Source organism: Cheilinus undulatus, linkage group 15, assembly GCF_018320785.1.
Source record: "Cheilinus undulatus linkage group 15, ASM1832078v1, whole genome shotgun sequence".
Classification (NCBI taxonomy): domain Eukaryota; kingdom Metazoa; phylum Chordata; class Actinopteri; order Labriformes; family Labridae; genus Cheilinus; species Cheilinus undulatus.
Window position 1 is genome coordinate 48,326,355 of NC_054879.1, and position 27,204 is coordinate 48,353,558.

The following is a 27,204-nucleotide window of genomic DNA, read 5'->3' on the forward strand; positions in this document are numbered from 1 at the left end:
TCAACATTTTTGTTCTATTTTATTGCTTCACATCTGCTCTGCTTTTGGAGAAGACATGGGTTTCTACATTTAAATATGAAATCAGTCATTTACTATAAGACAGCACATTTAAATGTATTTCCACTCTGTACTGAAGTATTGTTCAGGGTCACTGGGAAAGCTCACACCTCCCTGTTGCCTTCTTTTATTTTGAATCTCAAAGCTTTGCCCCACTTTGTTTGGCTGTAGAGCTCCCCAAGGTCAAACCTTTAAGATCCTTTTTATCAGCAGAGAACTAACGGGACAAAAGAAACAGACACAGAACAAAAGAGATGAAAAGAAAATGCATCCGGTTGTTGGATAATGAGGGAGAATTAAAGGGTTAAATTCCTATAAATGACTCTAATACTCACTAATAGAAGTCAGGTTTACACCAAGAGGCAGCTGAAGAGTGACTATAACATGAAAAGACTGAGTCAGTGTAGAGGGGAGGAAAAATACTCCTCTCTTTACAGAGATTGCCATGTTTAACTCACTCACCTTATGATGAAGCAACAGTGACCTCTAGCTGCCAGATGACTACAGTGACTTCATACAGATGCTGGACTTCAGTTACAGGTTGCAGCATCAGCGTCTCTAAGTGTGACTACAGTCAGGGTGGTATGATGGCAGGATTTAATTCTCAGGATGCAAAACAGGATTCTTTAGCTATAAATCAGGCCAAAGGGGCCACTGGGTAACCATGGTAACAAGAAACTGTGAATACCACCATAATCGATTAGGCCTCTTAAAAACAATGCAGGCAGTTTGGGAAATTTTAGGAAAGGATCCCAGGATCTGCAGAGTAAGCAATAAATCTGGACTAGATTTCATAATGACTAACATTAAGATGAGTCAAATGTAACCCTTTGTTTCACTGGTGCATGGTCAAGAAATGGAGGGTGGGCTCTTTATTACAAGTCATTTCAATGGTCTTTAATTGTGCATAAATGTACAGTGGCTTACAAAAGTATTTCACACCCTTGAACTTTTCCACATTCTTCACGTTACATCTACAAATATAAATATATTTTATTGGGATTTTGCCTGATAGACGAACACAAAGTGATGCATAATTATGAAGTGGAAGGAAAGTTATACACGACTTTTAAAATGTTTTACAAATTAACATCTGAGAAGTGTGGTGTGTAAAAGTATTCAGCCCCCTGGAGTCTGATACCCATGAATAAAATCCAGTCCAACCAATCACCTTCAGAAGTCCACTAATGAGTAACTAGAGTCTACCTGTGTGTAATCTAGTCTCAGAATAAATACAGCTGTTCTGTGAAGGCCTCAGACGGATGTTAGAGAACAACAGTGAACAAACAGCACAATGAAGACAAAGGAACACACCAGACAGCTCAGGGAGAAAGCTGTGGAGAAGTTTAAAGCAGGTTTAGGTTGTAAAAAATATCTCACATCTCACAGAAATCTGTTCAGTCCATCATCTGAAAATGGAAAGAGAGCATGGTACAGCCACAAACCTACAGAGAAATGACCGTCCACCTAAACTCACAGACTGGGCAAGGAGAGCATTAATCAGAGGAGCAACAAAGAGGCTCATGGGAACTCTGGAGGAGCTGCAGAGATCCACAGCTCAGGTGGGACAACCTGTCCACAGGACAACTATTAGGGGTGTACTCTAAGAATCTGGACTTAGGAGTAGCAAGAAGAAAGACATAAGGTTACAGGTTTGCCTAAACCCATGTGGAGGACACACCAAACATGTGAGGGACACACCAAACATGTGAGGGACACACCAAACATGTGAGGGACACACCAAACATGTGGAGGACACACCAAACATGTGAGGGACACACCAAACATGTGGAGGACACACCACACATGTGAGGGACACACCAAACATGTGGAGGACACACCAAACATGTGAGGGACACACCAAACATGTGGAGGACACACCAAACATGTGAGGGAAACAACAAACATGTGAGGGACACACCAAACATGTGAGGGTCACACCAAACATGTGAGGGACACACCAAACATGTGGAGGACACACCAAACATGTGAGGGACACACCAAACATGTGGAGGACACACCAAACATGTGAGGGACACACCAAACATGTGAGGGACACACAAAACATGTGGAGGACACACCAAACATGTGAGGGACACACCAAACATGTGAGGGACACACCAAACATGTGGAGGAAACACCAAACATGTGAGGGACACACCAAACATGTGGAGGACACACCAAACATGTGGAGGACACACCAAACATGTGGAGGACACACCAAACATGTGAGAGTCACACCAAACATGTGGAGGACACACCAAACATGTGAGGGACACACCAAACATGTGGAGGACACACCAAACATGTGGAGGACACACCAAACATGTGGGGGACACACCAAACATGTGAGGGACACACCAAACATGTGGAGGACACACCAAACATGTGGAGGACACACCAAACATGTGGAGGACACACCAAACATGTGAGGGACACACCAAACATGTGGAGGACACACCAAACATGTGAGGGACACACCAAACATGTGAGAGTCACACCAAACATGTGGAGGACACACCAAACATGTGGAGGACACACCAAACATGTGAGGGACACACCAAACATGTGAGAGTCACACCAAACATGTGGAGGACACACCAAACATGTGGAGGACACACCAAACATGTGAGGGACACACCAAACATGTGGAGGACACACCAAACATGTGGAGGACACACCAAACATGTGAGGGACACACCAAACATGTGGAGGACACACCAAACATGTGGGGGACACACCAAACATGTGGAGGACACACCAAACATGTGAGGGACACACCAAACATGTGAGGGACACACCAAACATGTGGAGGACACACCAAACGTGTGGAGGACACACCAAACGTGTGGGGGACACACCAAACGTGTGAGGGACACACCAAACATGTGAGAGTCACACCAAACATGTGGAGGACACACCAAACATGTGAGGGACACACCAAACATCTGAGAGTCACACCAAACATGTGGAGGACACACCAAACATGTGAGGGACACACCAAACATGTGAGGGACACACCAAACATGTGGAGGACACACCAAACATGTGGAGGACACACCAAACATGTGAGGGACACACCAAACATGTGAGAGTCACACCAAACATGTGGAGGACACACCAAACATGTGAGGGACACACCAAACATGTGAGGGACACACCAAACATGTGGAGGACACACCAAACATGTGGAGGACACACCAAACATGTAGAGGACACACCAAACATGTGGAGGACACACCAAACATGTGAGAGTCACACCAAACATGTGAGGGACACACCAAACATGTAGAGGACACACCAAACATGTAGAGGACACACCAAACATGTGAGGGACACACCAAACATGTGGAGGACACACCAAACATGTGGAGGACACACCAAACATGTGGAGGACACACCAAACATGTGGAGGACACACCAAACATGTGGAGGACACACCAAACATGTGAGGGACACACCAAACATGTGGAGGACACACCAAACATGTGGAGGACACACCAAACATGTGGAGGACACACCAAACATGTTGAATTTGCTTTGGTCAGATGTTTGATATTTAAAAGTGCTTTTCGGTCACAAAGTTTAATAAATCAGATGTTACGGCACTGTTCAGGCTTTTTTCCCAGCCAACAATAGTATGTGCTGTTTATGGGGTACTTGCTGAAAAGAATATTTCACAGGTGAATATCACTGAATAAAAGAGCTGCTGGTCTATTTCCTCTCTTTAACGTATAAAAAATGGCAAGAAAACTAAAACAGAAATGTAAAAAATTCTTCAGCACATGGCGCTCCGTTTGTTTGTTTTTTTTTAATTTATTTTTATTGAAAATAATCAGCAAGCTGGTTCAGTTTTCTAAAATCATGCCTTCAAGCTGCCTGCGCGTTCACGTAGCGCGTTCACGTCAGAGTCAGGTGGGCGTGGTTTGCAGCCTAGTCTAGTGTGACAGCTCCTCGCCCACCTGACATTTCTTACTCACTCGGTCCACATTGACGGCGGCTGTGAGAAGCTAGAGGCAACTCTGAAGTTAGCTAAGACCTGCTCTCCTCCCGACGACCTTCTACCAAGAAACTACAATGGTAAGAAGTTTTTCATATTCTTAGAGAGAACTTCCCGTTAAAAAGGTGCGTTCATAATCCTCTGAGGGCACGTTTCCTCATCAGTTTAGTTTTCTACGTCATACGTCATGCGCCAGTTTCTAAAAGCGTTTAAAATGTGTCAGCTCTGTCTCCTGTCTCAGCAGCCAGAGGTCAGAAATAGACCCAGTGACTGGCAGTAAAGCTGAGCTGGCTGCTGGCCTGGAGGAGCAGGTGTTGATGATTAGTCTACGTTTTCAGCACATCAGGAAAAACACACCTAAAGCCATTTAGATAGAGGGTTTCTACCTTACAGATAAAAGAGTTATTTTACCTCGTTTCAGTCCAGATGCCATGTTCTTACTAAAATGTGTGCTAGTCACAGCTGCCAGAGAGGAATTAAGGTGTGTCTCATAAACTATCAACATGTCAGCACAGATTGAGGCCAGCTTTCCTGCAGGGAGGGAGATTTCCCCTCCACACTCCAACAGCCATGTGTAAGTTGTAAAAAAGACTGAGAGCTTATAAAAGTAGACTGTTGCTCAACCCAAAAAACAACAATGCAGTGGTTGTTTGCATCAACTACAGAGTGAAGTCACATGCTTTTGTGGCTGAAGTTAAGCCCTGCCACATGAAGTTGATTGTAGTAACTGTTCTCTTATGCTGCAGGGAGCAGCTCCAAACATGGGCTATAATCTTTCTCCTGTTTGCACAGTAGTATAAACACAGCTTGTTAGCTTTAGCAGTGCTGTTTATGGTGACCAATGGTATCATTGTGTGCTTACTGCAGAATACCCGCCCTGATCAAACACTTCTGATCACTAACTTCACTTCCTTTAACGCTAATTTAGATTCAATCTTCATTTTAAGATGATATTTAGCATCAAACAGAGTTGAACTACCATTACTGAGGACACTAACTTTGATTCTAAAGCAGTGTTACTCAACCCTGCTCAACCAGAGAGCCCAAATGTTGAAAAATGCCTTTGTAAGAGCCGCAATCTTAGAGGTGGAAAGTGGCAATAATGGGTAAAAATGCACAAGTTAAAGGTGGAAAAAATGATCAAAAGGCAGCAAAAAAGTGACAAAAGTTGTTAAAAAAGGGCAAAATAGACATTAAAGTGGCAGAAAATGGCAAAATGGGTGAGATAAAGCCGGCAAAAATGATCAAAAAGCTGCAAAAACATTGCAAAAATGAGTGAAAAGTGACTAAAATAGGAAAAAGCAGCTAAAAGGGGGGAAAAATGGGCAAAAAGTGGCATAAAATGGGGCAAAGTGGCATTTAATGGCAAAAGGCAGCTTAAATGAGTGAAAAGTGGGGATAAAAACGCAAAAAAGAGCCAACAATTGCAAAAAGCAGGATAGAACAGGCAAAAACTGGTGAAACAGGGCAAAAATGGGATAAAAGTGGCAAAAATGGGTGAGAAGGGAATAAAAAGTGGCAGAAAAGGGCAGAAAGTGGCAAAAATGGGTGATAAGTGACAGAAATGAGACAAAGGTGGCAAAAATGATCAAAAGCTGCAAAAACATTGCAAAATGAGTGAAAAGTGACTAAAACAGGCAAAAAGCATTGAGAAAAGGTGGGGAATGGGTACAAAGTAGTGGCCAAAGTGGGTTTAAGCAGTAAAAATGGATTACAAGTGGCATAAAATGGAAAAAGGGGGGATATTTTCAAATAAGGCCACTGGAATTACACTGACAAACATCTGTGGTTGACTATTAAAGCCAACTGTACAGTTGTGGGAAACAAAGTGATTGGATATTTTCTGAAGTCAAAGTTTCCCTTCTTTATGGTTTTATCGGCGTGAATAATATTACAAATGAAGACATACAAGAGCCACGAATCATCACAAAAGAGCCACAAGTGGAGTATCGCTGTTCTAAAGGTTAAAGCATCACAGATGACGGATCATGAGTCACATGACTTCAACTTCAAGGCAGGCATTTTCATAACTGGCATAATCCAGGCCTGTAGCACAATGGGGTGCAGTCATATTCAATGAACGAATGTGACATCAGGATAAATTAGGACGGATTCTGAGGAGGCTTTAAAGCTCCTGTGAGGAGCGCCCCCTGTGGACACAGCATCACTTCTTATTGGTTCACTAATCCTGTCCCGTACATGTTTGACTGGAAACACTGAGCCTCATCCTAATTTCTCAGATCAGTCGGTGGATCTCTCTGAGAATCTTTGCCACGTAAACTTAAAACGGCTGTTTCTGCAGCAGGTTTAGGATCACTAGATTTGACCCCTACCTTTTTGCAGTGCTGTTTCTAAGCACTGATGATGTTAATATCAATCTGACAGTGAAAAGCTGTTGTTGCTGACAGTCTCCTTAGTTTATAAAGCTCATAAAGAGGCATAAGAATAAGTTCAGTCCATGTAACAACTTCAAGAACGCATTCACATGCTGAACAAATGTCATGTTGGCTAACCGGTTACTTCAGATTGCGTGCGATGGTAGATCGAGTGCTGCTCTGCCTCGCCTTTTGCCTGAGGCCTTTTTTGAGGGACTTTTTTTGTGTTTATCATGTAGCTCTGTAACTAAAAGAACCACTTGTCTTCAAACCTTGGAACGGTTTAGAAACAGTGGGAATGGAGCTGGATAGAAGAGTCAGCTGGTGTGAGCCTGTCAGGTTGGTCCACATCAACAAAGTCAGTCTAAGGCATCACCACAGAAAAGATCACTAGGTTATCAGTTATTAATCAGGATCAATAGTGCTCGTATTTGAACCTGGAGTATTCACAAAATTAGATTAAGCTTCACAAGATGCTCAACAGCAGCGCCCCAGCAGACTTTCTTTCTTGTAATATTTTATTCTCATAATATTACCACTTTTTTCTCTAATATTACGACTTTATTTTCATAATTTACAAGTTTTTTTCTCATAACATTAGGACTTTATTCTCATAATATTACGACTTTATTCTCATAATATTACATCTTTATTCTCATAATATTATGACTTTATTCTTGTAATGTAAAAAAATAAAATTTATTATTTTATTTTTTTCTCTTCCTGTGGCCCTCATACACCGTCAGAAATCAGAGAACGGCCTGTTTCAGCACACATTTTCTGGGGGGGGTCTCATTGAGGGGATTGTGGACAGGCAAGGGGCACATATTTTTGTTAGAAAAGCCTGATAAATTATTTTTGCGTAATACGTGACCTTTTAATCCCGCTCCGTCCCCCTCATGCCGACAGATAAGTCCGTGGTTGCGGAGTGCGTTGGTGAAGTGGCGTCCTTCTCTTGGTTTTATTTAGAATCTGGTCGTGTGTGTGAAGGATTTTTACTCCTCACAGTTTTAGACGTAACAGAACTGGATTCTCTAGTCCATCAGACATGTTGATTCTGTCATGCAGACACACCCTGAGCCTTTCTTTAGACACAGACAGTCTGGCATCTTTAACAAAGAGCTGACAGTTACACACACAGGGATGAAGAGTAACACCCTAGCAGCCATGCCGACAGGAAAACTGCTGCTCCTTCAGGTGGTTTTAACCTGAAATAATCAGCATATTTCAGAAAGCTCTGAGCCTATCAGGCGTACATTTGAACCCAGCAGAGACCACTATTTAGAGCCTGCCGGTCAGTGTTTACTGAAACAGCCAGCCTCTGCTGCTAGGTGTCAGGTTAGCATGAGGAACTGAAAATAGCTGCTGCACAGAGCTCTGCTAACCTGGAAACCCAGGGTCACCTCTGCTGCAGAAGCTTCTGCTGATGGACTGAGGAAAGCTAAAAATATTGTTTGACCTACATAGATTAAGCCGGAGTTAACAAACTCTAAAACACTATTTGGTATTTTTTACTGTTGAGTTAAGCTGCCCTCGTTTCCTCTCTTGTCTGATCATGAGAAGGGGAAAGCTGGAGGAGGGACATTTATATAGAACCTGACATGCAGTAAGGCGGGGATGTGTAGTGTTTCAGGTTTTCTGAGCTGCAAGGAGAGGAAGAAAGTAGAACATTTCTACAATGACTTATTAAAGCTCTTGAGTTCTTATTTGGTTGTAAAACAGACTGAAAGTGATCTCCAATCTTCTATATGAGCTACATAACCAAACAAGACCAACACTCAGAAGTTAGATTATATTTGTACATTTATTTCTTATCCCTGAAATAGCTGCCGTGGGGTAGGCGTCAGCTTTAACTGCACACAGTGGAAACGGTCTTTTTACAATCTTCCTAATAAAGGTCTGAGACATGCTACAGCCAGAAAAATATAATAATTACACTTTCAGGACAAGTTAAGCAAAGAAATGTCCACATATCAACCTGTCCACAGAGGGCGCCAAAATCAAAGCAAGTTCCTGACAGGAGCTTTAACTTCCAAAGACCCACGCTTTTGTTTAAAATGCATTTTTACTTCCTCCCATTTTGAGTTTCTCCCACTTATTTGGAATTAGTCATACCTGATGAAACCTAGGCCTCGTCTTTAAACAGGAAGTTTTTTTTTCACCCAAATAAATGATGTATGAGGATAATAGGTTTATCTTACTGCCCAAATATTATTTCTTTAGTTACTGGAGGGGATTTTCACAGAGAATATGTTTTTAAATGCATAAAAAAGCTGCTCCAAGGGAACTTGGCGGAACGTCTCTGGAAGATGCTGATTCTGCAGAAATCACATGTTGCTGAGTGGATTTTTGACCAGCTGATGAAGAACTGTAAGAACTTGTTAGTATGAACTAAATTTCCACTAGAGGTTCTGGAGGTTTTCTTCTGTTTATGTTTGTTGTATGACAGCTCGCTGCGTTATCAACCTCCAGGTCAAATTTCAGTCAGGACAAACATCTCTAAGTTTAAAAAATTAAACTTCAAAATCATGAAAAATGAGGCAGTAAAATCTGCTCCAGGATGGTGTGGGCGTGTCTGTTGAATGAGCTGAAGCCACGCCCACTCAGGAGAAATACCATCCTCTCTGATTTAAAAAATGCTGCAATCTGATTGGATGAAAGCACTCACACCATTAGCCCCGCCCCTTGACCTTACGTTGACCTCATGATCAGAGCAGCTGCCTGGCTCTGGTCCAGAGAAGAGACAAAGTCTGTTTCCTGTCTCCAGTCTCTGCTCTGATGCTTCAGTGATCATAGACCACTGAGGCTGATAGGTTTGGTAAATTTACCTCAGTGAAGGAAAAAACAGCATTTAACTGACTGTTAACTTTAATAAAGGCAGAGACATCAGCTAACAACAGACTGGACTGAGATGAACTGCTCTGTGGTTTTAGACTGGACCATTAGAGGGGCGGGGCCAATCCCCAACTGTGGGCTGATGACATCACCAGTCCACATATTAGCCCCGCCCGCATGAAACCCAGCCAGGAAAGAGGCGAAAAACTTTGTAACAGTCTAGGTGGTTTTCACACCTGATAGTCCGGGGGACTCGGTCCAGTGTTCACTTTCCTTTGGTTTGGTTTGCATTCATACTGCTCTTTGTTAAACGGCCCAAACCGTCTGAACACCTACAACCTCTGCCCGTTAGGGGCGCTGTCGCCACAAACAAATGACAGCCAAGAAGAAAAGACAAAACGGGGAAATCCAGCTCCTTCCGCTGGTATTTTTTCCACATAAACAATGAAAAAACACAGAATTTACGCTGTCTTGGGGTTTCGGCTCTTGCATTGGGGTATAAGGAGCAGCCAGCGAGACGGTGAGCTGTCCAACATGTCGTTCTTTACACGAGACGAATAAATAAGCACGGACTATGACATGTTGCCATGGCTACACAGACGCAGAGCGAGGTACCGACATGTATTTGAGTGTATTAAATCACATATAACTCCTTATATCATTACGCTTTATGCCACTTCCTGTCTTTGGTTCACAAGTTGGTCCGCTTTGCTTTCACTCCCCAAACGAACCGGACTATCTGGGAAAACGGACCAGAGTTCGTTTAAATGGGATCAAACAGCTCTGGTGTGAATGCGCCCTAAAGTGTAAAGCCAGAATTCAGTCACATGTAGATCTCAGAGTTTTCACGTGTTTACAGAAACCAGATTCACACATTTCTAGAGTGTTCAGACACAAACTTTCGTTTTCACTTTACAGGAACTTTAACGATCTGATTCACATATTCACCCAAAGTTCCATAGAAATTCCTAAAACATTTTCAAGCAAATTCCCCCAAATTTCAAAGCTAATTTCCTCAAAAAAATTCTTGTCAGTCCCCAAAATTGACAAATGAATTCCTCCAAAAACTTCAAGGAAAAGTATGGAAAATTCACAATCAAATTCTCCCAGATTTCCAACAGCATTCCCTTAAAAATCCTTAAAATTTTCAAATTCCCATGAAAACACCTAAAAATCTAAAGCACCCCACCTTATAAAGAAAACTCAAATCTTAGATTCAAACTTTTATAATGCACAAACTTATCCACCAAATTTTTCAAGGAATGTTTTGAAATTTCCAAATTTTGGAAATTCCAAACAAATTCAGGAACGTTGCAGGAACGCTGTAATGTAATGCTCCCATATGTACAAGCAGAGTCTTAGTTCTGAGGAGGTTAAGTTTGAAATCCAAACAGGGTTTTTTTGTGGACTTTCTAGGGCTGGGCAATGAAGCGACATGTAGATTAATCGCAGTGTGACCTACTGCAGTTTACAAATCACAGAGGGTGCAGTGTTTCTACGCCCTGACATGTTTTGAAATACCAGTTTAATACATTTTTTGAGGCAGAGGTGTTTTGCTCTACACATCATGCAAACATTCAGAGACCAATATTTTTAGAATAATTGACAAAAGTTCCTACTTTCATTGTTTTGGTATATTTTTGTCTTCTTCAAAATAAGAAATCCATAAAATCATCACCCCCTTCATTACAATTCATATCAAATTTGCAATATAGCACAAAAAAAAATTGCGTTCAGACATTTGTTGGATTGATCTGAATTTTGGGGAATCTTTGCTTAGAAATTTTTATATATTTCTGTGGAAATTTGAAAATTTTATTTTGGCATTTTTAGGAAATTGATTTGAATTTTTAGGGAAAATTTGCTTTACAATTTTTTAATTTCTTCTTGAAAATTTTATAAATTTATTTGTACATTTTTGGGGATTTGATTTGAATTTCTTTGGAAATTTGTTTAGAAATTTTAGGTATTTTATTGGAAATTTCTAACATTTATTTGTAAATTTGGGGAAATTTGATTCAAATTGTTGGTAAATAGCTTTGAAACCTTTAGGTAATTTACAAAAAATTGAGAAATTTATTTGTAAATCTTTAAGAATTTGATTTGATTTTTGGGGGGAGGGGTGCTTTGGTTTCTTTTTAGTATTTTTATGAAGATTTCAGGAATTTGAATTTTTTTAGGAATTTGATTTGATTTTTGTGTGGTGGGGCAGGTTTTTAATTTTTAGTTATTTTCTTAGAATTTTTGAACATTTATTTGTAGATTTTGGGAGCTTCAATCTAAATTTCTGAGGGAAAAAGCTTTGTGTGTTATAATATAGAATGGTTTTTACGATGAGCAACCTGAAAAATAATCACATGTTAAATTGCAATCGCAATGTTGGGTTAAAAAAATCGTAATAAGTTTATTTTCCCAGATGGTTCAGCCCTGGTACTTTCAAAAGTCAGCGTGTTCTCTGTGATTTTTCCCCCTGGATTCCAGGTTGAGTTTTTTTAACATTTAGATCTGAATAACGTTCAGACTCCCTCAGAGTCTGTCGGCTTGTGATTGGTATGTTGTGGCTGTTAGAGCAAGGAGAGGACAGTAAAGAACAGCTATGCTGAGTATAATATTCAATGATGTAAAGCTGATGGAGAGATTTACTACTCAGGAATGTATACCCTCTGGTTACTCCAGCAAATCCCAATCTTAATCAAAGGTTCTTTGTAACCAGAATAAATCTGTCTGATATCCAGTATTTCCTTAAAAACCCGGTCCTAATGATTTGTAGTCTTTCATAGGTGGTAGAAAGCCATCAGAGGTGTAAGAAAAACGTTCTCTGGTGTGAAATCTGTCATGATTGGGAAGGATTTATGAACGTCTCATCACCCAGACGTGTTCTGAGCTGCAGGCCGATCCAAGATCATTTGTTGTTCTCAACCAAGGAAAATTTGATTGCCTTTGATTAGAATCTCTTTTTTAGGGATACAGAGAGCTTTTATCGACCATCAGGCTTACGCAGGTTTAATTCTTCAGTGTACTGGCATCAGATTAGCAGAACGGCAAAGTATTAACCTTTCTGGAGAAACCTGATCCTCTTATTTTGCACAGTTATGAAAACTTTTACTAAAGAGTAAGTTGTGAAAATACAAAAACCCATGTAGATGCATAGTTTGGATTTATTGTAGTTTGTTAGTCAGGTCCTTGTTCTCTTCTGAATAAAACCTTCATATTTACAACGCCATGAGGCCATGGAAAGCAGTGGGGAATCTTTGTAGTTAAAGGGTTAAATGCCTCCCCCATCCCAGGTCAGGAGCTTTGCCCAGACAGTCACATGGAATCTGCTGACAGCTGCAGTAAATCTTTTTCTCCTCTCTGCAGAGTTTGTGACGTTTGCCTCTGAATCCCTCCCTGGTTGAAGGCTTGATGTTTCCCCGTCGTGCTTTAAACCGTTTGCTCTCCCTCCCTCTTTTAACTCTCCTTTTTTCTTCTCTTCCAGCGTGAATGCATCTCCATACACGTGGGCCAGGCTGGTGTCCAGATGGGGAACACCTGCTGGGAGCTTTACTGTCTGGAACACGGCATCCAGCCGGACGGACACATGCCAAGCCAGCTGAACAAGCCCTCTGAAACCAAAGATGAATCCTTCACCACCTTCTTCAGTGAGACTGGGGCTGGAAAATATGTCCCCAGAGCCATCTTTGTCGACCTGGAACCCACTGTTATTGGTCAGTAGCAGTTTGGGATTGCTAAATTGCTGAAGCTACTCTAGTCCAGTGGTTCTCAACCTTGGGGTCGGGACCCCCTTTGGGGTTGCGAGACACTGAGAGGGGGTCTCCAGATTCCCCCTAAAAACTAGGAATATTTTTTAAATGACGCTGTTGCCACGTTACACAAATTTAGCCAAGTTTCAATCAATTTTGTATCATTTTTTCCCACAAATTTTAACACACTTTTGCCAGTTAAAAACTCATTTTTGCACATTTTTAACCCTTTCCACCACTTTTTTATTCCTGTTTTTGCCACTTCTAAAACAATTCTTGCAACTTAAGCCTAATTTTACCTCTGTTGACCCATTATTGCCACTATTAACCCCATTTTACCACTTTTTTTGCCCAATTTTTCCCATTCTAACCACATTTCACTATCTGATATGCCATGTTTTTCCCAGTTTAACTAATCTCCGCCAATATCTGCCTTTTTTTCTTTCTCAGTTAACAGTTTTTGCCAGTTAATATTAATTTTTCATCCCATTTCACCAAATTTTCACCCATTTTTGCCAATTTGAAGCCTTTTCAGCCATTTTCTAACTCTCTTTAACCACTATTTATGCCCATTTTTGCCTTTTTAAAATTTTTTTTGGCAGTTTTAATCTAATTTTTGCCACTTCTAACCCATTTCTTCTACTTTTAAAATCAGATTTCCCCTCCTTTTCCACCATTTTTGTAATTTTTAACCCATTTTAATTTTTTTTAACAAAAGGGATTTACATTTTTAAGAAGGCTATTTACTACACAAACAATTAAAAAAGATATTTCTTTCTTTGATAAGAGCGGTTATTTTTCAGGTTCATTATAAAGTATAGATATCACAGCTTAGCTGTACAGTGGAGCAGGATTTTGCTGACTTCCTTGGGTCACCAGTTTGGCTGGGCCCCAGAATGCTGTTCCTGGCTGTGTTCAACCTCCCTTAGGTCCAGCGGGGATCCCCGTTCTCTGGCACCTTTATTTTGGGGGTTCCCCGGTCTCTGGCACCTTTATTTTGGGGGTCGCGGGCTGCAAACGTTGAGAACCCCTGCTCTAGTCAATGTATTTTCCCAAAGCTGGCGGTCAACTTGAGCATCATTCCTTAAATAAATCTGTTTTTCTATCTCATGGTTTAATTCTGCAGATGAAGTACGTACAGGAACGTACCGTCAACTCTTCCACCCTGAGCAGCTGATCTCAGGAAAGGAAGATGCTGCCAACAACTACGCTCGTGGACACTACACCATCGGCAAAGAGATCATTGACTCTGTCCTGGACCGAATCCGCAAACTGGTAAGGCTGTTCAAAGTAGTAGTCAACTTTTGCGTAGTCTTTAGCAGGAAACCACTCCTTTAGGCTCTGATGTGTGTGAATCCATCATGTAAACACATGCACAGACTGGCCCCAAGACCTGACTCTACATGTTCTCCTCGTTCCTTTGCTCCATAGGCAGACCAGTGTACTGGCCTCCAGGGGTTCCTGGTCTTCCACTCCTTTGGAGGAGGCACCGGCTCTGGTTTCACCTCCCTGTTGATGGAGAGACTCTCTGTTGACTTTGGCAAGAAGTCCAAGCTTGAGTTCGCCATCTACCCGGCCCCCCAGGTCTCCACAGCAGTAGTGGAGCCTTACAACTCCATCCTGACCACCCACACCACCCTGGAGCACTCCGACTGTGCCTTCATGGTGGACAACGAGGCCATCTACGACATCTGCCGCAGGAACCTGGACATTGAACGCCCATCCTACACCAACCTGAACAGGCTCATCAGCCAGATTGTGTCTTCAATCACGGCCTCCCTTCGCTTCGATGGAGCCCTGAATGTGGACCTGACAGAGTTCCAGACCAACTTGGTGCCGTACCCTCGTATCCACTTCCCTCTGGCCACCTACGCCCCGGTCATCTCTGCAGAGAAAGCCTACCACGAGCAGCTCTCTGTTGCAGAGATCACCAACGCCTGCTTCGAACCGGCCAATCAGATGGTGAAGTGTGACCCTCGTCACGGTAAATACATGGCCTGCTGTCTGCTGTATCGTGGAGATGTGGTGCCAAAAGATGTAAATGTTGCCATCGCCTCCATCAAGACCAAACGCAGCATCCAGTTTGTGGACTGGTGCCCCACAGGCTTCAAGGTGGGCATCAACTATCAGCCTCCAACAGTGGTTCCTGGAGGAGACCTGGCCAAGGTGCAGAGGGCCGTGTGCATGCTGAGCAACACCACGGCCATCGCTGAGGCCTGGGCCCGTCTGGACCACAAGTTTGACCTCATGTATGCCAAGAGAGCCTTTGTCCACTGGTATGTTGGAGAGGGGATGGAGGAAGGAGAGTTCTCAGAGGCCAGGGAAGACATGGCTGCCCTGGAGAAGGATTACGAAGAGGTCGGGATCGACTCTTTTGAAGAAGATGAAGAAGGGGAGGAGTATTAGACAGGCTGGGCTTTCATTTGAGTGCCAACAGGAACTTAACTGTCTATTTATTCAACAGATCATGCTGAAATAATAGATCATATTTAGCATTTTAGTTTCAATTCTAAAATATTTGTTTTTATTTTCCTTTTTGAATAAAAAAATGTCTACCTACCAGCTGAGGTCTGGAGGTTGTATCTTGTGCCATCAGATTTTATGTCAGGTTATTATGGATAATTGATTTGTTGGATCAAAGAGACAAAATATTTCACAATTACTTGATTTTTCCAAGTTGGAGAACTGTTGTTGTTTAATAAAACGTTCTTCAATGATTATACTTTTTGTCTCTGTTCTATTTGGCATAAATCTTATAAAACCTGTTGGATTTTAAGTTGTTTTCTTTCAGGTTAAGGTCCATGCAACAGACAACACAAACCCAGGGGCCACAATCAGCTATCGAACGAAATACTTAGAAGTGTTTAATTTCATTCAACAATGCCACAGAACTACATGAGTACTGGGCTGATAGCTCAGTGGGATATACCACTGACTTTGGTCTGGGAGATCCATGGTTCAAGACCCAGTCAGTACAGAATCAGTGTCCAGTCTGGGCCCTTAAGTCCTGGAACACCTGCTCACCTGTATGTATGTTGCTTTGGTGAAGGGAGAGCTTTCTGGGGCCCAGCTAAGACCAGAGGCCCCGGAGAGCTCTAATCATGGTCCGCTGTAAGGTGGAGTTGTGATATCTTATTAATTTACATGAATAATAGCCACTCTTACCAAAACAACAAATATATTTATGTTTATTTTTTTAAGCTATAGTATAGCCTTCTTAAAAATGTAAACCCTCTTTTTTTAACACATTAGATAGGTTAAAAGTGGCAAAACTTGGTCAAAACAGGCAAAAATAGGCAGAAAGTTGCACATATTGGTAAGAAGTGGCGAAAGCAGGCAGATACAGTGGCTAAAAGGAAAAAGAATTAGCACAAATTAATTTAAAAAGACAGAATGGATCAAAAGATGTAAAAAAAAAAGGTGTAAGAGAGGTAAAGTAGGTGGAAAAGGGCAAAAATTGGTTTAAAGTTGGAGAAGAATATTACAAAAATGAAAAAATTGATTGTGATGTGTCAAAATGTGCATTAAAAGGCAGCAAGTGCCAGAAAGGGTTAACGGGGGAAAATGGGCATAGATAGTGGTGAAAATCGGTTAAAGGTGCAGATTTCTATTTAAAGTGGCCAGAATAGGGCAGAAAAGGAGGATCATTAGGAATAAAGTGTGGTTAACAGAGGCAAAAGATGGGCAGAAAGGGGTAAAAATAAGTCAGAAGTGGGGATAAAAGTGTGCAAAATTGACGAATAGTTGTACAGAGACAAACATTAATGCTACTGATCCTACACACTTCCACTGACACCATAAATCCACCTGAGGAGGGCCCATTGCCTGGGTTTGTCAGGCCCAGCAGCATCTGTGGACAGGCCTGATTATAATCAGTGATACTCAACCTGTGGCTCTGGAGCCACATGTGGCGCTTTTGTGATGATTTGTGGCTCTTTTACATCTTCACTGAAACATTGTTCCCCTTTTTGCAACTTCTTTTTGACACTTTTATCCTGCTTTTTGTAATTTTTGCCCCTTTTTTGCCACTTTTCACCCATTTAAGCTGCCTTTTGCAATCAAATGCCCCCTATTTCCCATTTTGCTACTCTTTGATGTGTTTTGCCCATTTTTCCACCTTTTTGCTGTTTTTTGCCCATTTTAGTCACTTTTCACTCATTTTTTGCCAAGTTTTGCCACTTTTAGCCCATTTTTTTAACCACTTCTTTTTGTCACTTTTACTCATTTTTGACACTTTTATCCTGCTTTTTGCATTTTTTCCCTTTTTTTTCCCATTTCAGCCACTTTTCACTCATTGAAGTCGCCTTTTGCAATTAAATTCCACTTAATTCCTATTTTTCCACCTTTTTTCCCTGATTTTTGCCCATTTTTGTCACTTTTACTCATTTTTTGCCACAGTTTTTGCCATTTTTGGACCATTTTTGCCATCTGTAATTCTTTTTTTGCCACTTCTCACCCATATTTGCCCTTTTTTGCCACTTTTTCCCTGATTTTTGCTACTTTTCCCTTAGTGTTTGCCCCTTTTTGCCTATTTTGCCACTTCTCACCCATTTAAGCTGCCTTTTGCAATTAAATGCCACTTTTTGCCGATTATCCTACCTTTTTTCTGATTTTTGCCACTTTCTGACAATTTTTTCCACCTTTAACTTAATCTCTGATCACTTCCTACCCATTTTTGCTGTATTCTGCCCTTTTTTGCCACTTTTCTCCCAGAGTTTGCTGCTTTTTTTTTAACCCCTTTTGCCATCTTTAACTTTTTTAATTGCCACTTTTCACCTCTTAGATTGTGACTCTTGCAAATGTATTTTTCAACAGTTTGGCTGTTTGGTGGAGCAGGGTTGAGTAACACTGCTGTAAACCACCCATGGTCCTTGGTGTTGTGAAGTTTGGGAGCTCTGTCTTGAAGAACCAGGTTCTCTGCTATGCTCTGAAGACTTCAGCCACTGAACTGTGAATTCTCTGCTTGCATTAAATGCAGACTTTCTACTCCCCTTTGCATGCTCTGCCCTCCCCACACCACACCACAGTGATGGGTCCTTCCTTAGTGCTGTCAGACACAGAACTGAATCTTTAGACAAAGGACGGGACAGGGAGAACCTTGTTCCTCATGTATCCACTCCTACCTACCTTAATGCGAAGTCCGCTCTGCTCTGTCATAAACGGCCCTACAGCGACCCCTGCTGGCGGCGGTCGAGTTATCAGGAGGATTTTAGGAGGACAAAGAGCAACAGAGTTGTGTAACTCAGCGACTGCACCCCATTCTGAGGTAAACTCTCAGCTACAGCGGGTTAAAATGGCCACACGCTGGGGAATATGTAGTGCAGGTAAAATTAGTCATGACTTCTTGGTTGCTTTACGAACCCTTGCTCCAGAAGACCACGAGGTAAGGCTATGAACGGCACTTCTGCTGATGCGCATGTGTGAAATGTGTGGATATGTTGTGTTCTAGTCAGACTTCTCGTTCTTGCTTTTGTAAGCTCTTGCTGACGCTGACATAAAGCCATGAAGCTGTACAGACTGAGATATTATTAACTGCATTAGTAAATCTCCTCGGATGGTTTGTTTCTGCAGCAGATTGATGCTACGTTTGATAGATATGCATATTAAATCACAGTTACAGGACATAACCATTCCTCTTCAGGTAGTGGCTGTTGCAGCGAGGGAGCTGCAGCATGCTGAAGAATTTGCCAGAAAGCACAAAATCCCTGTAGCATATGGAAGTTATGAAGAGTTGGCCAAAGATCCAAACGTTGGTGGGTCCCTTTATAACCTTTGACTTTATAAGAGCCAGCAAGCTTCAAGCATGAACTTCTCATGAAGGGAATATGTGCCTAAACTTTAACCCTCTCTGTCTAGATGTGGTTTACGTTGGCACCGTCCATCCTCACCACCTGACTAGTGGCAAGCTCTTCATGAAGGCCAAGAAGAGCGTGCTGATAGAGAAGCCACTGGCCATGAATCTGAGGGAGGTGCAGGAGCTGCTATCTGCAGCCAGAGACAATAATGTCTTCCTAATGGAGGTAGATGGATTTCATCCTTCTACGTTTTATTGACTGTGCATAAACTAAATCAGAGGTTCTCAACCGTGGGGTCGGGACCCCATTGGAGGTCGCGAGACACTGAGAGGGGGGTCATTAGCTGCTTTAAAAAACTAAGAATATTTTTTAAAATTACACTCTTGCCACTTTACACCAAATCTAACAAATTTTAGCCCCTTTTCGTCACTTTTTAACACTAATTTTGAAAATATTTGCACATTTTTTCCACTTAAAACCCATTTCTGTCAATTTTATACCTTTTCCACCACTTTTTTCTGCCTGTTTTTGTCTCTTGTTCTTGCCAATTTCTGCCTATGGTTGACCCATTGTTGCCTCTTTTAACCACTTTTTGCACCCCTTTTTGCCCATTTTACCACAGTTATCCCATTTTTACCAGTTTGTATCAATTTTTCATCCCAGTCCACCTTTTTTCCCCAATTTCTTGCACTTTAAAGACATTTAAGCCACTTTTTTAATCCCCTTTTAACACTTTTTGTGCCCATTTTTGTCAGTTTAATCCATTTTGTTTTATTTCCACTTTTAACCCATTTATGTTCCTTAAAAATACAATTTCAACACCTATTTCACAATTTTTCCCATTATTAACTAATTTTGGCAGTTTTTCACCCATTTTAAATGTTTTTAACAGAAGTTGCTTTCATTTTTAGCAGGCTATTTACTGCACAAATGAATAGATAGAAATATTTGTTCCTTTGTTTTGAGTGGTTATTATTCAGGTTAAATATTAAATATGGTTTTCACAGCTTAACTTCACATGGTTTCTGATCTCCATGGACCCCAGTTAGGCTGGGTCCCAGAAACCTCCCCCTCTATCCCCCTTATGGACGGCCTTGTCTCCACATGACTGTTCTAGTCTGTTCATGGCTTTCAACCACCTTCAGGTACAGTGGGGTCCCCGGTCTCTGACACCTTTATTTTGGGGATCCCCGTTCTCTGACACCTTTATTATGGGGGTCCCCGGTCTCTGACACCTGTATTTTGGGGGTCCCTGGTCTCTGACACCTGTATTTCAGGGATCCCCGTTCTCGGACACCTTTATTATGGGGGTCCCCGGTCCCTGACACCTTTATTATGGGGATCCCCGGTCTCTGACACCTTTATTATGGGGGTCCCTGGTCTCTGACACCTTTATTATGGGGGTCCCCGGTCTCTGACACCTTCATTTTGGGGGTCCCCGGTCTCTGACAACTTTATTTTGGGGGTCCCCGGTCTCTGACACCTTTATTATGGGGGTCCCCGGTCTCTGACACCTGTATTTTGGGGGTCCCCGGTCTCTGATACCTGTATTTTGGGGGTCCCCGGTCTCTGACACCTTTATTATGGGGGTCCCCGGTCTCTGACACCTTTATTTTGGGGGTCCCTGGTCTCTGACACCTTTATTATGGGGGTCCCTGGTCTCTGACACCTTTATTATGGGGATCCCCGGTCTCTGACACCTGTATTTTGGGGATCCCCGGTCTCTGACACCTTTATTATGGGGGTCCCCGGTCTCTGACACCTTTATTATGGGGGTCCCTGGTCTCTGACACCTTTATTTTGGGGGTCCCCGGTCTCTGACACCTTTATTTTGGGGGTCCCCGGTCTCTGACACCTTTATTATGGGGGTCCCCTGTCTCTGACACCTTTATTTTGGGGGTCCCCGGTCTCTGACACCTTTATTTTGGGGGTCCCCGGTCTCTGACACCTTTATTTTGGGGGTCCCCGGTCTCTGACACCTTTATTATGGGGGTTCCCCGTTCTCTGACACCTTTATTATGGGGGTCCCCGGTCTCTGACACCTTTATTATGGGGGTCCCCGGTCTCTGACACCTGTATTTTGGGGGTCCCCGGTCTCTGACACCTGTATTTTGGGGATCCCCGGTCTCTGACACCTTTATTTTGGGGGTCCCCGGTCTCTGACACCTGTATTTTGGGGATCCCCGGTCTCTGACACCTTTATTTTGGGGGTCCCCGGTCTCTGACACCTGTATTTTGGGGATCCCCGGTCTCTGACACCTTTATTTTGGGGGTCCCCAGTCTCTGACACCTCTATTTTGGGGGTCGCGGGCTGAAAAGGTTGAGAACCTCTGATCTAAATCACAGGTGTCAAACTCAGGGCCCCGGGGCCAAATCCGGCCTGTGGAACAGTTAAATCCATATAAAAGTATAAAAATGTGAACTTATCCTGATGATTTTAGATTTCCTTGTTAAGTAGTAAATCTGAAAAGGTAAGGAGTAAAAATATTTAGATAAGAAGTCAGGAATGTGGGAAAAGAAACTAATTTGTGTTTTAATTTCACGTTTTCAATTTTGCGTCTCACAATTAGGACTCAAACTGAGAATTTTGACTTTTAATTTCATACTTGGAGCATTTCAACTCATAATTCTGACTTCTCATTTAATATTTTGAGCTTTATGATTCATAATTCAAAATTTTAAGAGATATTTTGACCTTTTTAACCAATTATTTTGTATTTTACCTCATATTTTCAACTTTGACCTTTTAGACTCACAATTTAAAATTCTGAATCATATTTTGACTTTAAATTTCATGATCAGAGCTTTTATTTCATATTTGGATCTTTTAAACTCGTGATTTTTTTCTTTCTTTCTAATATATTTGCCTTTAAAAACATTATTTTTTAATCTCAATTTCATGTTTGACCTTTTTGAACTAATAAATTTACTCTTCTCAGATTGTGAGCCTTTAAACTTTTCTTTTTAACTTTCTAAACGTCAGAATCATTTGTCATCGGTGCTAAGTTTATTTTATATTTTATTACTGGTGAAACAAGGTTGACAGTTAGGCGACCCTGTTAGGCCCTCAGGTTAGTCCTGAATCCAGAATCCGACCCCTGCTGTGATCTAGTTTGACACCCCTGATCTAAATCTTCTGGGTTTCCTCTCAGGCAGTTTGGACACGATTCTTTCCCGTGTCCCTTGAAGTAAAGAGACGTCTGAGCCAGGGTGAGGTGGGGGAGGTTCAGATGGTGAGGGCTGATCTGGGGGCCCCTCTCACCCACATCCCTCGCATGGTTGAGAAAGAGTTAGGAGGGGGGGCTCTGCTGGACCTGGGTGTCTACTCTCTGCAGTTTGTCCTCATGGTTTTCAACGGAGAGAGGCCAGAGTCCATCCAGGCCACTGGACACTGCATTGACACAGGTGATTGTTTCCAGTGTTTACCACCGTGAGTGTTTTATCCATGACTAGTCGTCTTATTTCACGGGATTATAGCAGTGATTATGTTTGTGTTTTGCATTAAAACATGTCCATCTTTGTTACAGCAGTATCTACGTCTTTTGTCCAGGTGTTGATGGAACCGTTGTTCTGGTCCTGAGGTTCTCAGGGAACAGATTGGCTGTCTGCACTTGTTCTATCACCATGGTGATGGCCTGTGACGCTGTCGTCAATGGAACCAAAGGCAGCATGATGGTGAACAGAGAGACATCTCCATCTAAGAGCAAATCATAAATACTAGCTGTAACGCTAATTTAATCCAGTCTTAATCATTGATGGTCTAACCTTTGTGAACTTAATGTTTGAAAGTTCTCTTTAATATCTACAAAGTAGTCACAATCACAAATACAGCAGAGTAAATCCACATCTGAAGCTGCTGACCGCGCTAACGGGTTTTTAAATTCAAATACCAAATAAAACATCAGCTAACAGTGTAACAGATATTCTCGTTATGAATTTAACTCTTTCTGGGAGGTATTTCATTTAATTTCATTCATTTAACCTTTATTTAAGTCTCAAAAATCATTGAGGTTTCCTTCATTTACAATGATGTCGAGATACAGACACAAAAAAACAGACCAAAAGAAGAATAATACTCGGTTAAAACAACCACATAATGAAGTGAAATGATTGAAGAGAAACTAAGATGCCAATCTTGAGTTTCCTCTAAATTGTTCCACATTTTAGGAGCATAAAAGCTAAAAGCAGATTTCCCAAATTCAGAGTAAACCCTCAGGACCTGCAGCATTAAACAGTCAGTAGATCGAGTGTTATGATGTCCAGTGGTCCAGGTCAGCATAGATGTTATATATGAAGAATTTACTTGCTGCTGATTTCCTCATCAGGTACCCGAGCACATGTGGTGCCCCACAACCTTGAAGGTGAATAAGAAAGAGATGCAGTTCCCGCTGCCGGAGGTTTCCATGCCACTAAACTTCATCAACAGCACAGGTCTGAGATATGAAGCTGAGGAGGTCCGCCGCTGTCTGCAGGAAGGTACGAGACACTGGAATGTTAAGATAAAACACTCGCGCATCGTTTATTTATTCATCCATGATGCATTCCTGTGTACTAATTTATGATACTGAGTATTTAGATCAGGGGTGTCAAACTCAACCACAGCAGGGGCCAGATTCTGGATTCAGGTCTAACCTGAGGGCCTAACAGGGTCACCTTTTAAACCAGAAACTGTCAACCTCCTTTCACCAGAAATAAAATATGAAAAAGAAACTAAAGCACGGACGATGAATGATTTTAAAATTTAAAAGAAATTTTAAAAAAAAGTTTAAAGGCATAAATTCTGGGAAAAGTAAAATTTATTAGTCCATGGGGGTCAAAATCATGAAATGTAAAGTCAAAATGTGATTTCAGTTTTTAAATGGAGGGTCTGAAACAGGGGTGTCAAACTCAAGGCCTGGGGGCCAAATCCGGCCCGTGGAACCATGTGACTCCATGCATTCTGAGATTTTCTGTTTTTGTGTGTTTTTTTAATCTTAGGACTGAAGGAGAGTCCAGGGATGCCGTGGTCTCACTCCAGCCTGATCGCGGAAATTATAGACGAGGCCAGAAGACAACTGGGAGTGACGTACGACCAAGACCACATTCAGTGATATCTCAGCGACCACAGCAAGGGAGCAGGCCAAAACCTCAACATGCAGAATGATGGGATCATAATGTCAATGCTGTCTGAGCGTGTGCAATACAGTATCATCAATATTTGTTGCAGTAATAATTGTAATTGCTTCATCCAAAAAAAACAAGTTTTTGTTGGCTGTGACAGCGAGCCAGAGCCATGAATATATTCAACTGTTCTGAATGAGTCCATGATCGGTCTGTGCTCGCCTCTGCGGTGTGACGTGTCACCATGTTTCCTCTGAGAAACAAAAACAGGTCATTGCAGTTATCAGTGGACCGGTTCATCGTGTATTCCCTCTTCATTAAGGAGTTTTTATTGAACCATTGAATTTGAATTTATTGAAGGATAGCCCTTTGAGATGCAGCATCTCATTTTCAAGGGCGTCCCAACACAAAGCAATACTTTTACCATAACCTATTCATAAAAATCCCTTTTACACAAAACATTACACAAATGTACGCGCATTTCCAAGTATCATCACTGGTTGATTTGTAGCTGAAAGACCTTTTAGAGCTGTGGTTCTCAGCCGGTCGGGCGTTAGAACCCACCCCCACCTCCTCTGGAGGAATAGTGACCCGGATTTTCAGAAAGGTTCCACTCCAGTTTTAGAGCTCAGAGTACTTTTGACTAAATTTAACATAAAGCCCAGATTTTAATGAAAACTAATGACTGATCTCATACTAGAAAACAGATACTGGTACAGGCAAATACACATGTACACCAGCTTCTCATAAATCTGCAAACTAATCATCCAGAATAAATGTATGTAATGAAAAAAGAGTTAGAAGTAGTACAAAATAATAGAATTAAAAGACGCATCAAAATGAACCCTTTCATGCCTGATAACTCAAATAATAGCCAGAAAATCTGATTTTTTTGAAACTCACATGTTAATTTAACTTTCTACCAATATCCAAAAATGAAAAAATGCCATAAAATTTAGCATATATATATTTTTGTATCACATGTGATACATTAGGCATATTGGCAACTGATAATCCTCTGGAGGGCATATTTATCATTTATCAGTGTATTTAAAATGTTTTAAGTAATTCATGGATCATGTTGATGAGATAGAGGTCTCATAAAAGTGTGTCTCAGATATGATACAATAGGCATTAAGGGGTTAAATATTGAATTATAAAAATAGTAACCCTGTCCTGCAAGCCTGCCCACATGGGGGAAAAAGGGAGCGCTTTCTGGGCCCATGGAGGTCGGCAAAATCATGGTCCAATGTAAAGTTCAGCTGTGATAACCATTTTTAAATGAATAATAACCGCTCTTATAGAAGCAACAAATATGTTTTTTTAGTATGTAGCCTTCTAAGAGCTAAGAACAGCGCATAATGTAACAAAAACAGGAAATAAAGACTCAATATAATAACTGGTTGTTACATTTTGTATCTGAATTTATTTTATAGCAAGCAAATATTCCTCTAGTTGAGTAATAATTTTACTACATTATAAAGTGAGTTGCTATTAAAGGATTAACATTGCAATTGCTTCACAGTAGAGTGTAGTTGGTACTAAAAACATACTTTCAATAGTTTTTAGTTGAATTTAAGGCCCTCAGTGTTCCCCCTCCTCCTCTGGGAATTAAACGGGCCAAAAATGTGGTGATAAGGGTTTAGAGTGGCAGAAAAGCTGGTAAAATGGAATCAAGCTGTGGCAAAAATGGGTTTAGAGTGGCTAAACTGGCAAAAATTTGAGAAAAATGTGAAATGGGATTGAAATGTGGCAAAAATGTGTCGAAACGGTGGTGAAATTGTTTTTTTACAAGAAGCTAAATTTTAAAAGTGGCAAAAATGATGGAGAAAGGGTTTAAAATGTGTTTAAAATGGGTAAAAGTGTCACCAAGATGGTAAATGGGCAGAATTGTTCAAAATTGATTGAAAAAAGTGGCAACAATGACTCTCAGTTCACACAGGTCAACTGTCGGCATCCGTAGAAGAGGAAACAGCGCCATCTGCCGGTCACAAAGGGAAAAGCTTACAGCACCTGGTATTCCCAGGCGGTCTCCCATCCAAGTACCAACCAGGCCCGACCCTGCTTAGCTTCCAAGATCGGGCGAGTTCAGGGTGGTATGGCCGTAACCGACTGATTCTGGTGCACGGAGGCCATTCAAAGATGTTTTTAGTCCTTCTAATATTCTAACGCAGCGTTACTCAACCAAACAGACAAACTGTTGAAAAATGCCTTTGCAAGAGCCACAATCTAGGTGGTGAAAAGTGGCAAAAAGAGCTTCAAGTAGCGAAAACAATGAGTTAAAAGAGGCAAACAAAGAAGCAACAAAAAGAGGTGAAAAGGGGTGAAATAGGAGGGAAACGTGGAAAAAGGGTCAGAGAGTAGCAAAAATGGGTGAGAAGTGACTAAAATGGGCAAAAAGCAGTCAAGAGTGGCAAATATGGGCAAAAATAGGAAATAATGGCTGGTTAGTGGCAAAAGGTAGCTTAAATGGGTGAAAAGGGCAAAATGGTATAAAAGTGGCAAAAAGGGACTAAAATGGGCAAAAACGAGGAAGAAAGTGGTATGTAATGATTAAAGGTAGCTTAAACATTGTGAAACGGCAAAAATGGGACAAAATTGGCAAAAAAAGGAGGGAAAAAGTGGGTTTTAATGGCTAAAGGAAGCTAAATGGGCAAAAATGGGATATAAGTGGCAAAAATCGGGAAAAAAAGTGTCAACAATGGGCAGACAAAGTAGGAAAATGTTGTGTTTAATGGCAAAAGGTAGATAAATGGTTGAAAAGTGATGAAAAAGGGCAAAAATGGGATACAAGTGGCAAAAAGAAGAGGCAAAAACGGGCAAAAAACAAGGAAACAAGTGGCGCTTAATGGCAAAAGGAAGCTAGAATGGATGAAAAAAGGCAAAAATGGGATAAAAGTGGCAAAAAATGGTTGAAAGTTGAAAAAAGTGTCAAAAATTGGCAAAAAAGTAGGGAAAACGTATTATTTAATGGCTAAAGGAAGCTAAATGGACAAAAATGGGATAAAAGTGGCAAAAATTGTAAAAAAAAAAAAAAAAGTGGCCAAAATGGGCAAACAAAGTAGCAATAAAGTGGTGTTTAATGGCAAAGGTAGCTTTAATGGATGAAAAGTGGCAAAAAATGGCGAAAAAGGGCAAAAAAAGTTTGTCTTTTGTAAGGTTTTCTGGGGGAATAATATTTAAAACGGAGACATAGAAGAGCCACAGGTTGAGTTCCGCTGTTTTAACGATAAAGAAAGCTCGTTAATTATAAACAAAGTAGAACTGAAACAGCTGAGAAAGCCAGCTACATAAAAACA

General features: G+C 41.3%; 2 protein-coding genes and 1 pseudogene across 4 annotated transcripts; 2 read left to right on the forward strand and 1 right to left on the reverse strand.

Moving 5' to 3' along the window:
• Positions 1–3,987: 3,987 nt before the first annotated feature.
• LOC121522395 (tubulin alpha chain-like) lies at positions 3,988–15,732 on the forward strand. Its single transcript, XM_041806702.1, has 4 exons — positions 3,988–4,137; positions 12,746–12,974; positions 14,137–14,285; positions 14,442–15,732. The coding sequence occupies exons 1-4, from the start codon at positions 4,135–4,137 to the stop codon at positions 15,414–15,416; spliced, it is 1,356 nt and encodes a 451-aa protein (XP_041662636.1). The 5' UTR covers positions 3,988–4,134; the 3' UTR covers positions 15,417–15,732.
• Positions 15,733–18,200: 2,468 nt separating this feature from the next.
• On the forward strand, positions 18,201–24,558 carry LOC121522252 (trans-1,2-dihydrobenzene-1,2-diol dehydrogenase-like). 3 transcript variants are annotated; one of them, XM_041806417.1, is made up of 7 exons: positions 18,201–18,393; positions 18,652–18,763; positions 18,867–19,030; positions 21,958–22,235; positions 22,333–22,480; positions 23,131–23,281; positions 23,783–24,558. In XM_041806417.1, exons 1-7 carry the CDS (start codon positions 18,304–18,306, stop codon positions 23,893–23,895), a joined length of 1,056 nt encoding a protein of 351 aa, XP_041662351.1. In that variant the 5' UTR covers positions 18,201–18,303; the 3' UTR covers positions 23,896–24,558. The 3 variants fall into 3 exon arrangements, with proteins under 3 accessions (XP_041662351.1, XP_041662352.1, XP_041662353.1); XM_041806418.1 differs by having other exon boundaries at positions 22,336–22,480; XM_041806419.1 differs by having other exon boundaries at positions 21,958–22,210; positions 22,356–22,480.
• Positions 24,559–25,906: 1,348 nt separating this feature from the next.
• On the reverse strand, positions 25,907–26,015 carry LOC121523144 (annotated as a pseudogene).
• Positions 26,016–27,204: the final 1,189 nt, after the last annotated feature.

Coding starts and splice junctions, on each gene's coding strand:
- LOC121522252 (XM_041806417.1), top strand. CDS start 18,304: ATGGCCACACGCTGGGGAATATGTAGTGCAGGTAAAATTAGTCATGAC. Junction 22,236..22,332: donor TGTTTCCAGTGTTTACCACC/GTGAGTGTTTTA, acceptor TCTTTGTTACAG/CAGTATCTACGTCTTTTGTC. Junction 22,481..23,130: donor GAACCAAAGGCAGCATGATG/GTGAACAGAGAG, acceptor TTTCCTCATCAG/GTACCCGAGCACATGTGGTG.
- LOC121522395 (XM_041806702.1), top strand. Junction 12,975..14,136: donor CCTGGAACCCACTGTTATTG/GTCAGTAGCAGT, acceptor TTAATTCTGCAG/ATGAAGTACGTACAGGAACG. Junction 14,286..14,441: donor TGGACCGAATCCGCAAACTG/GTAAGGCTGTTC, acceptor TTTGCTCCATAG/GCAGACCAGTGTACTGGCCT.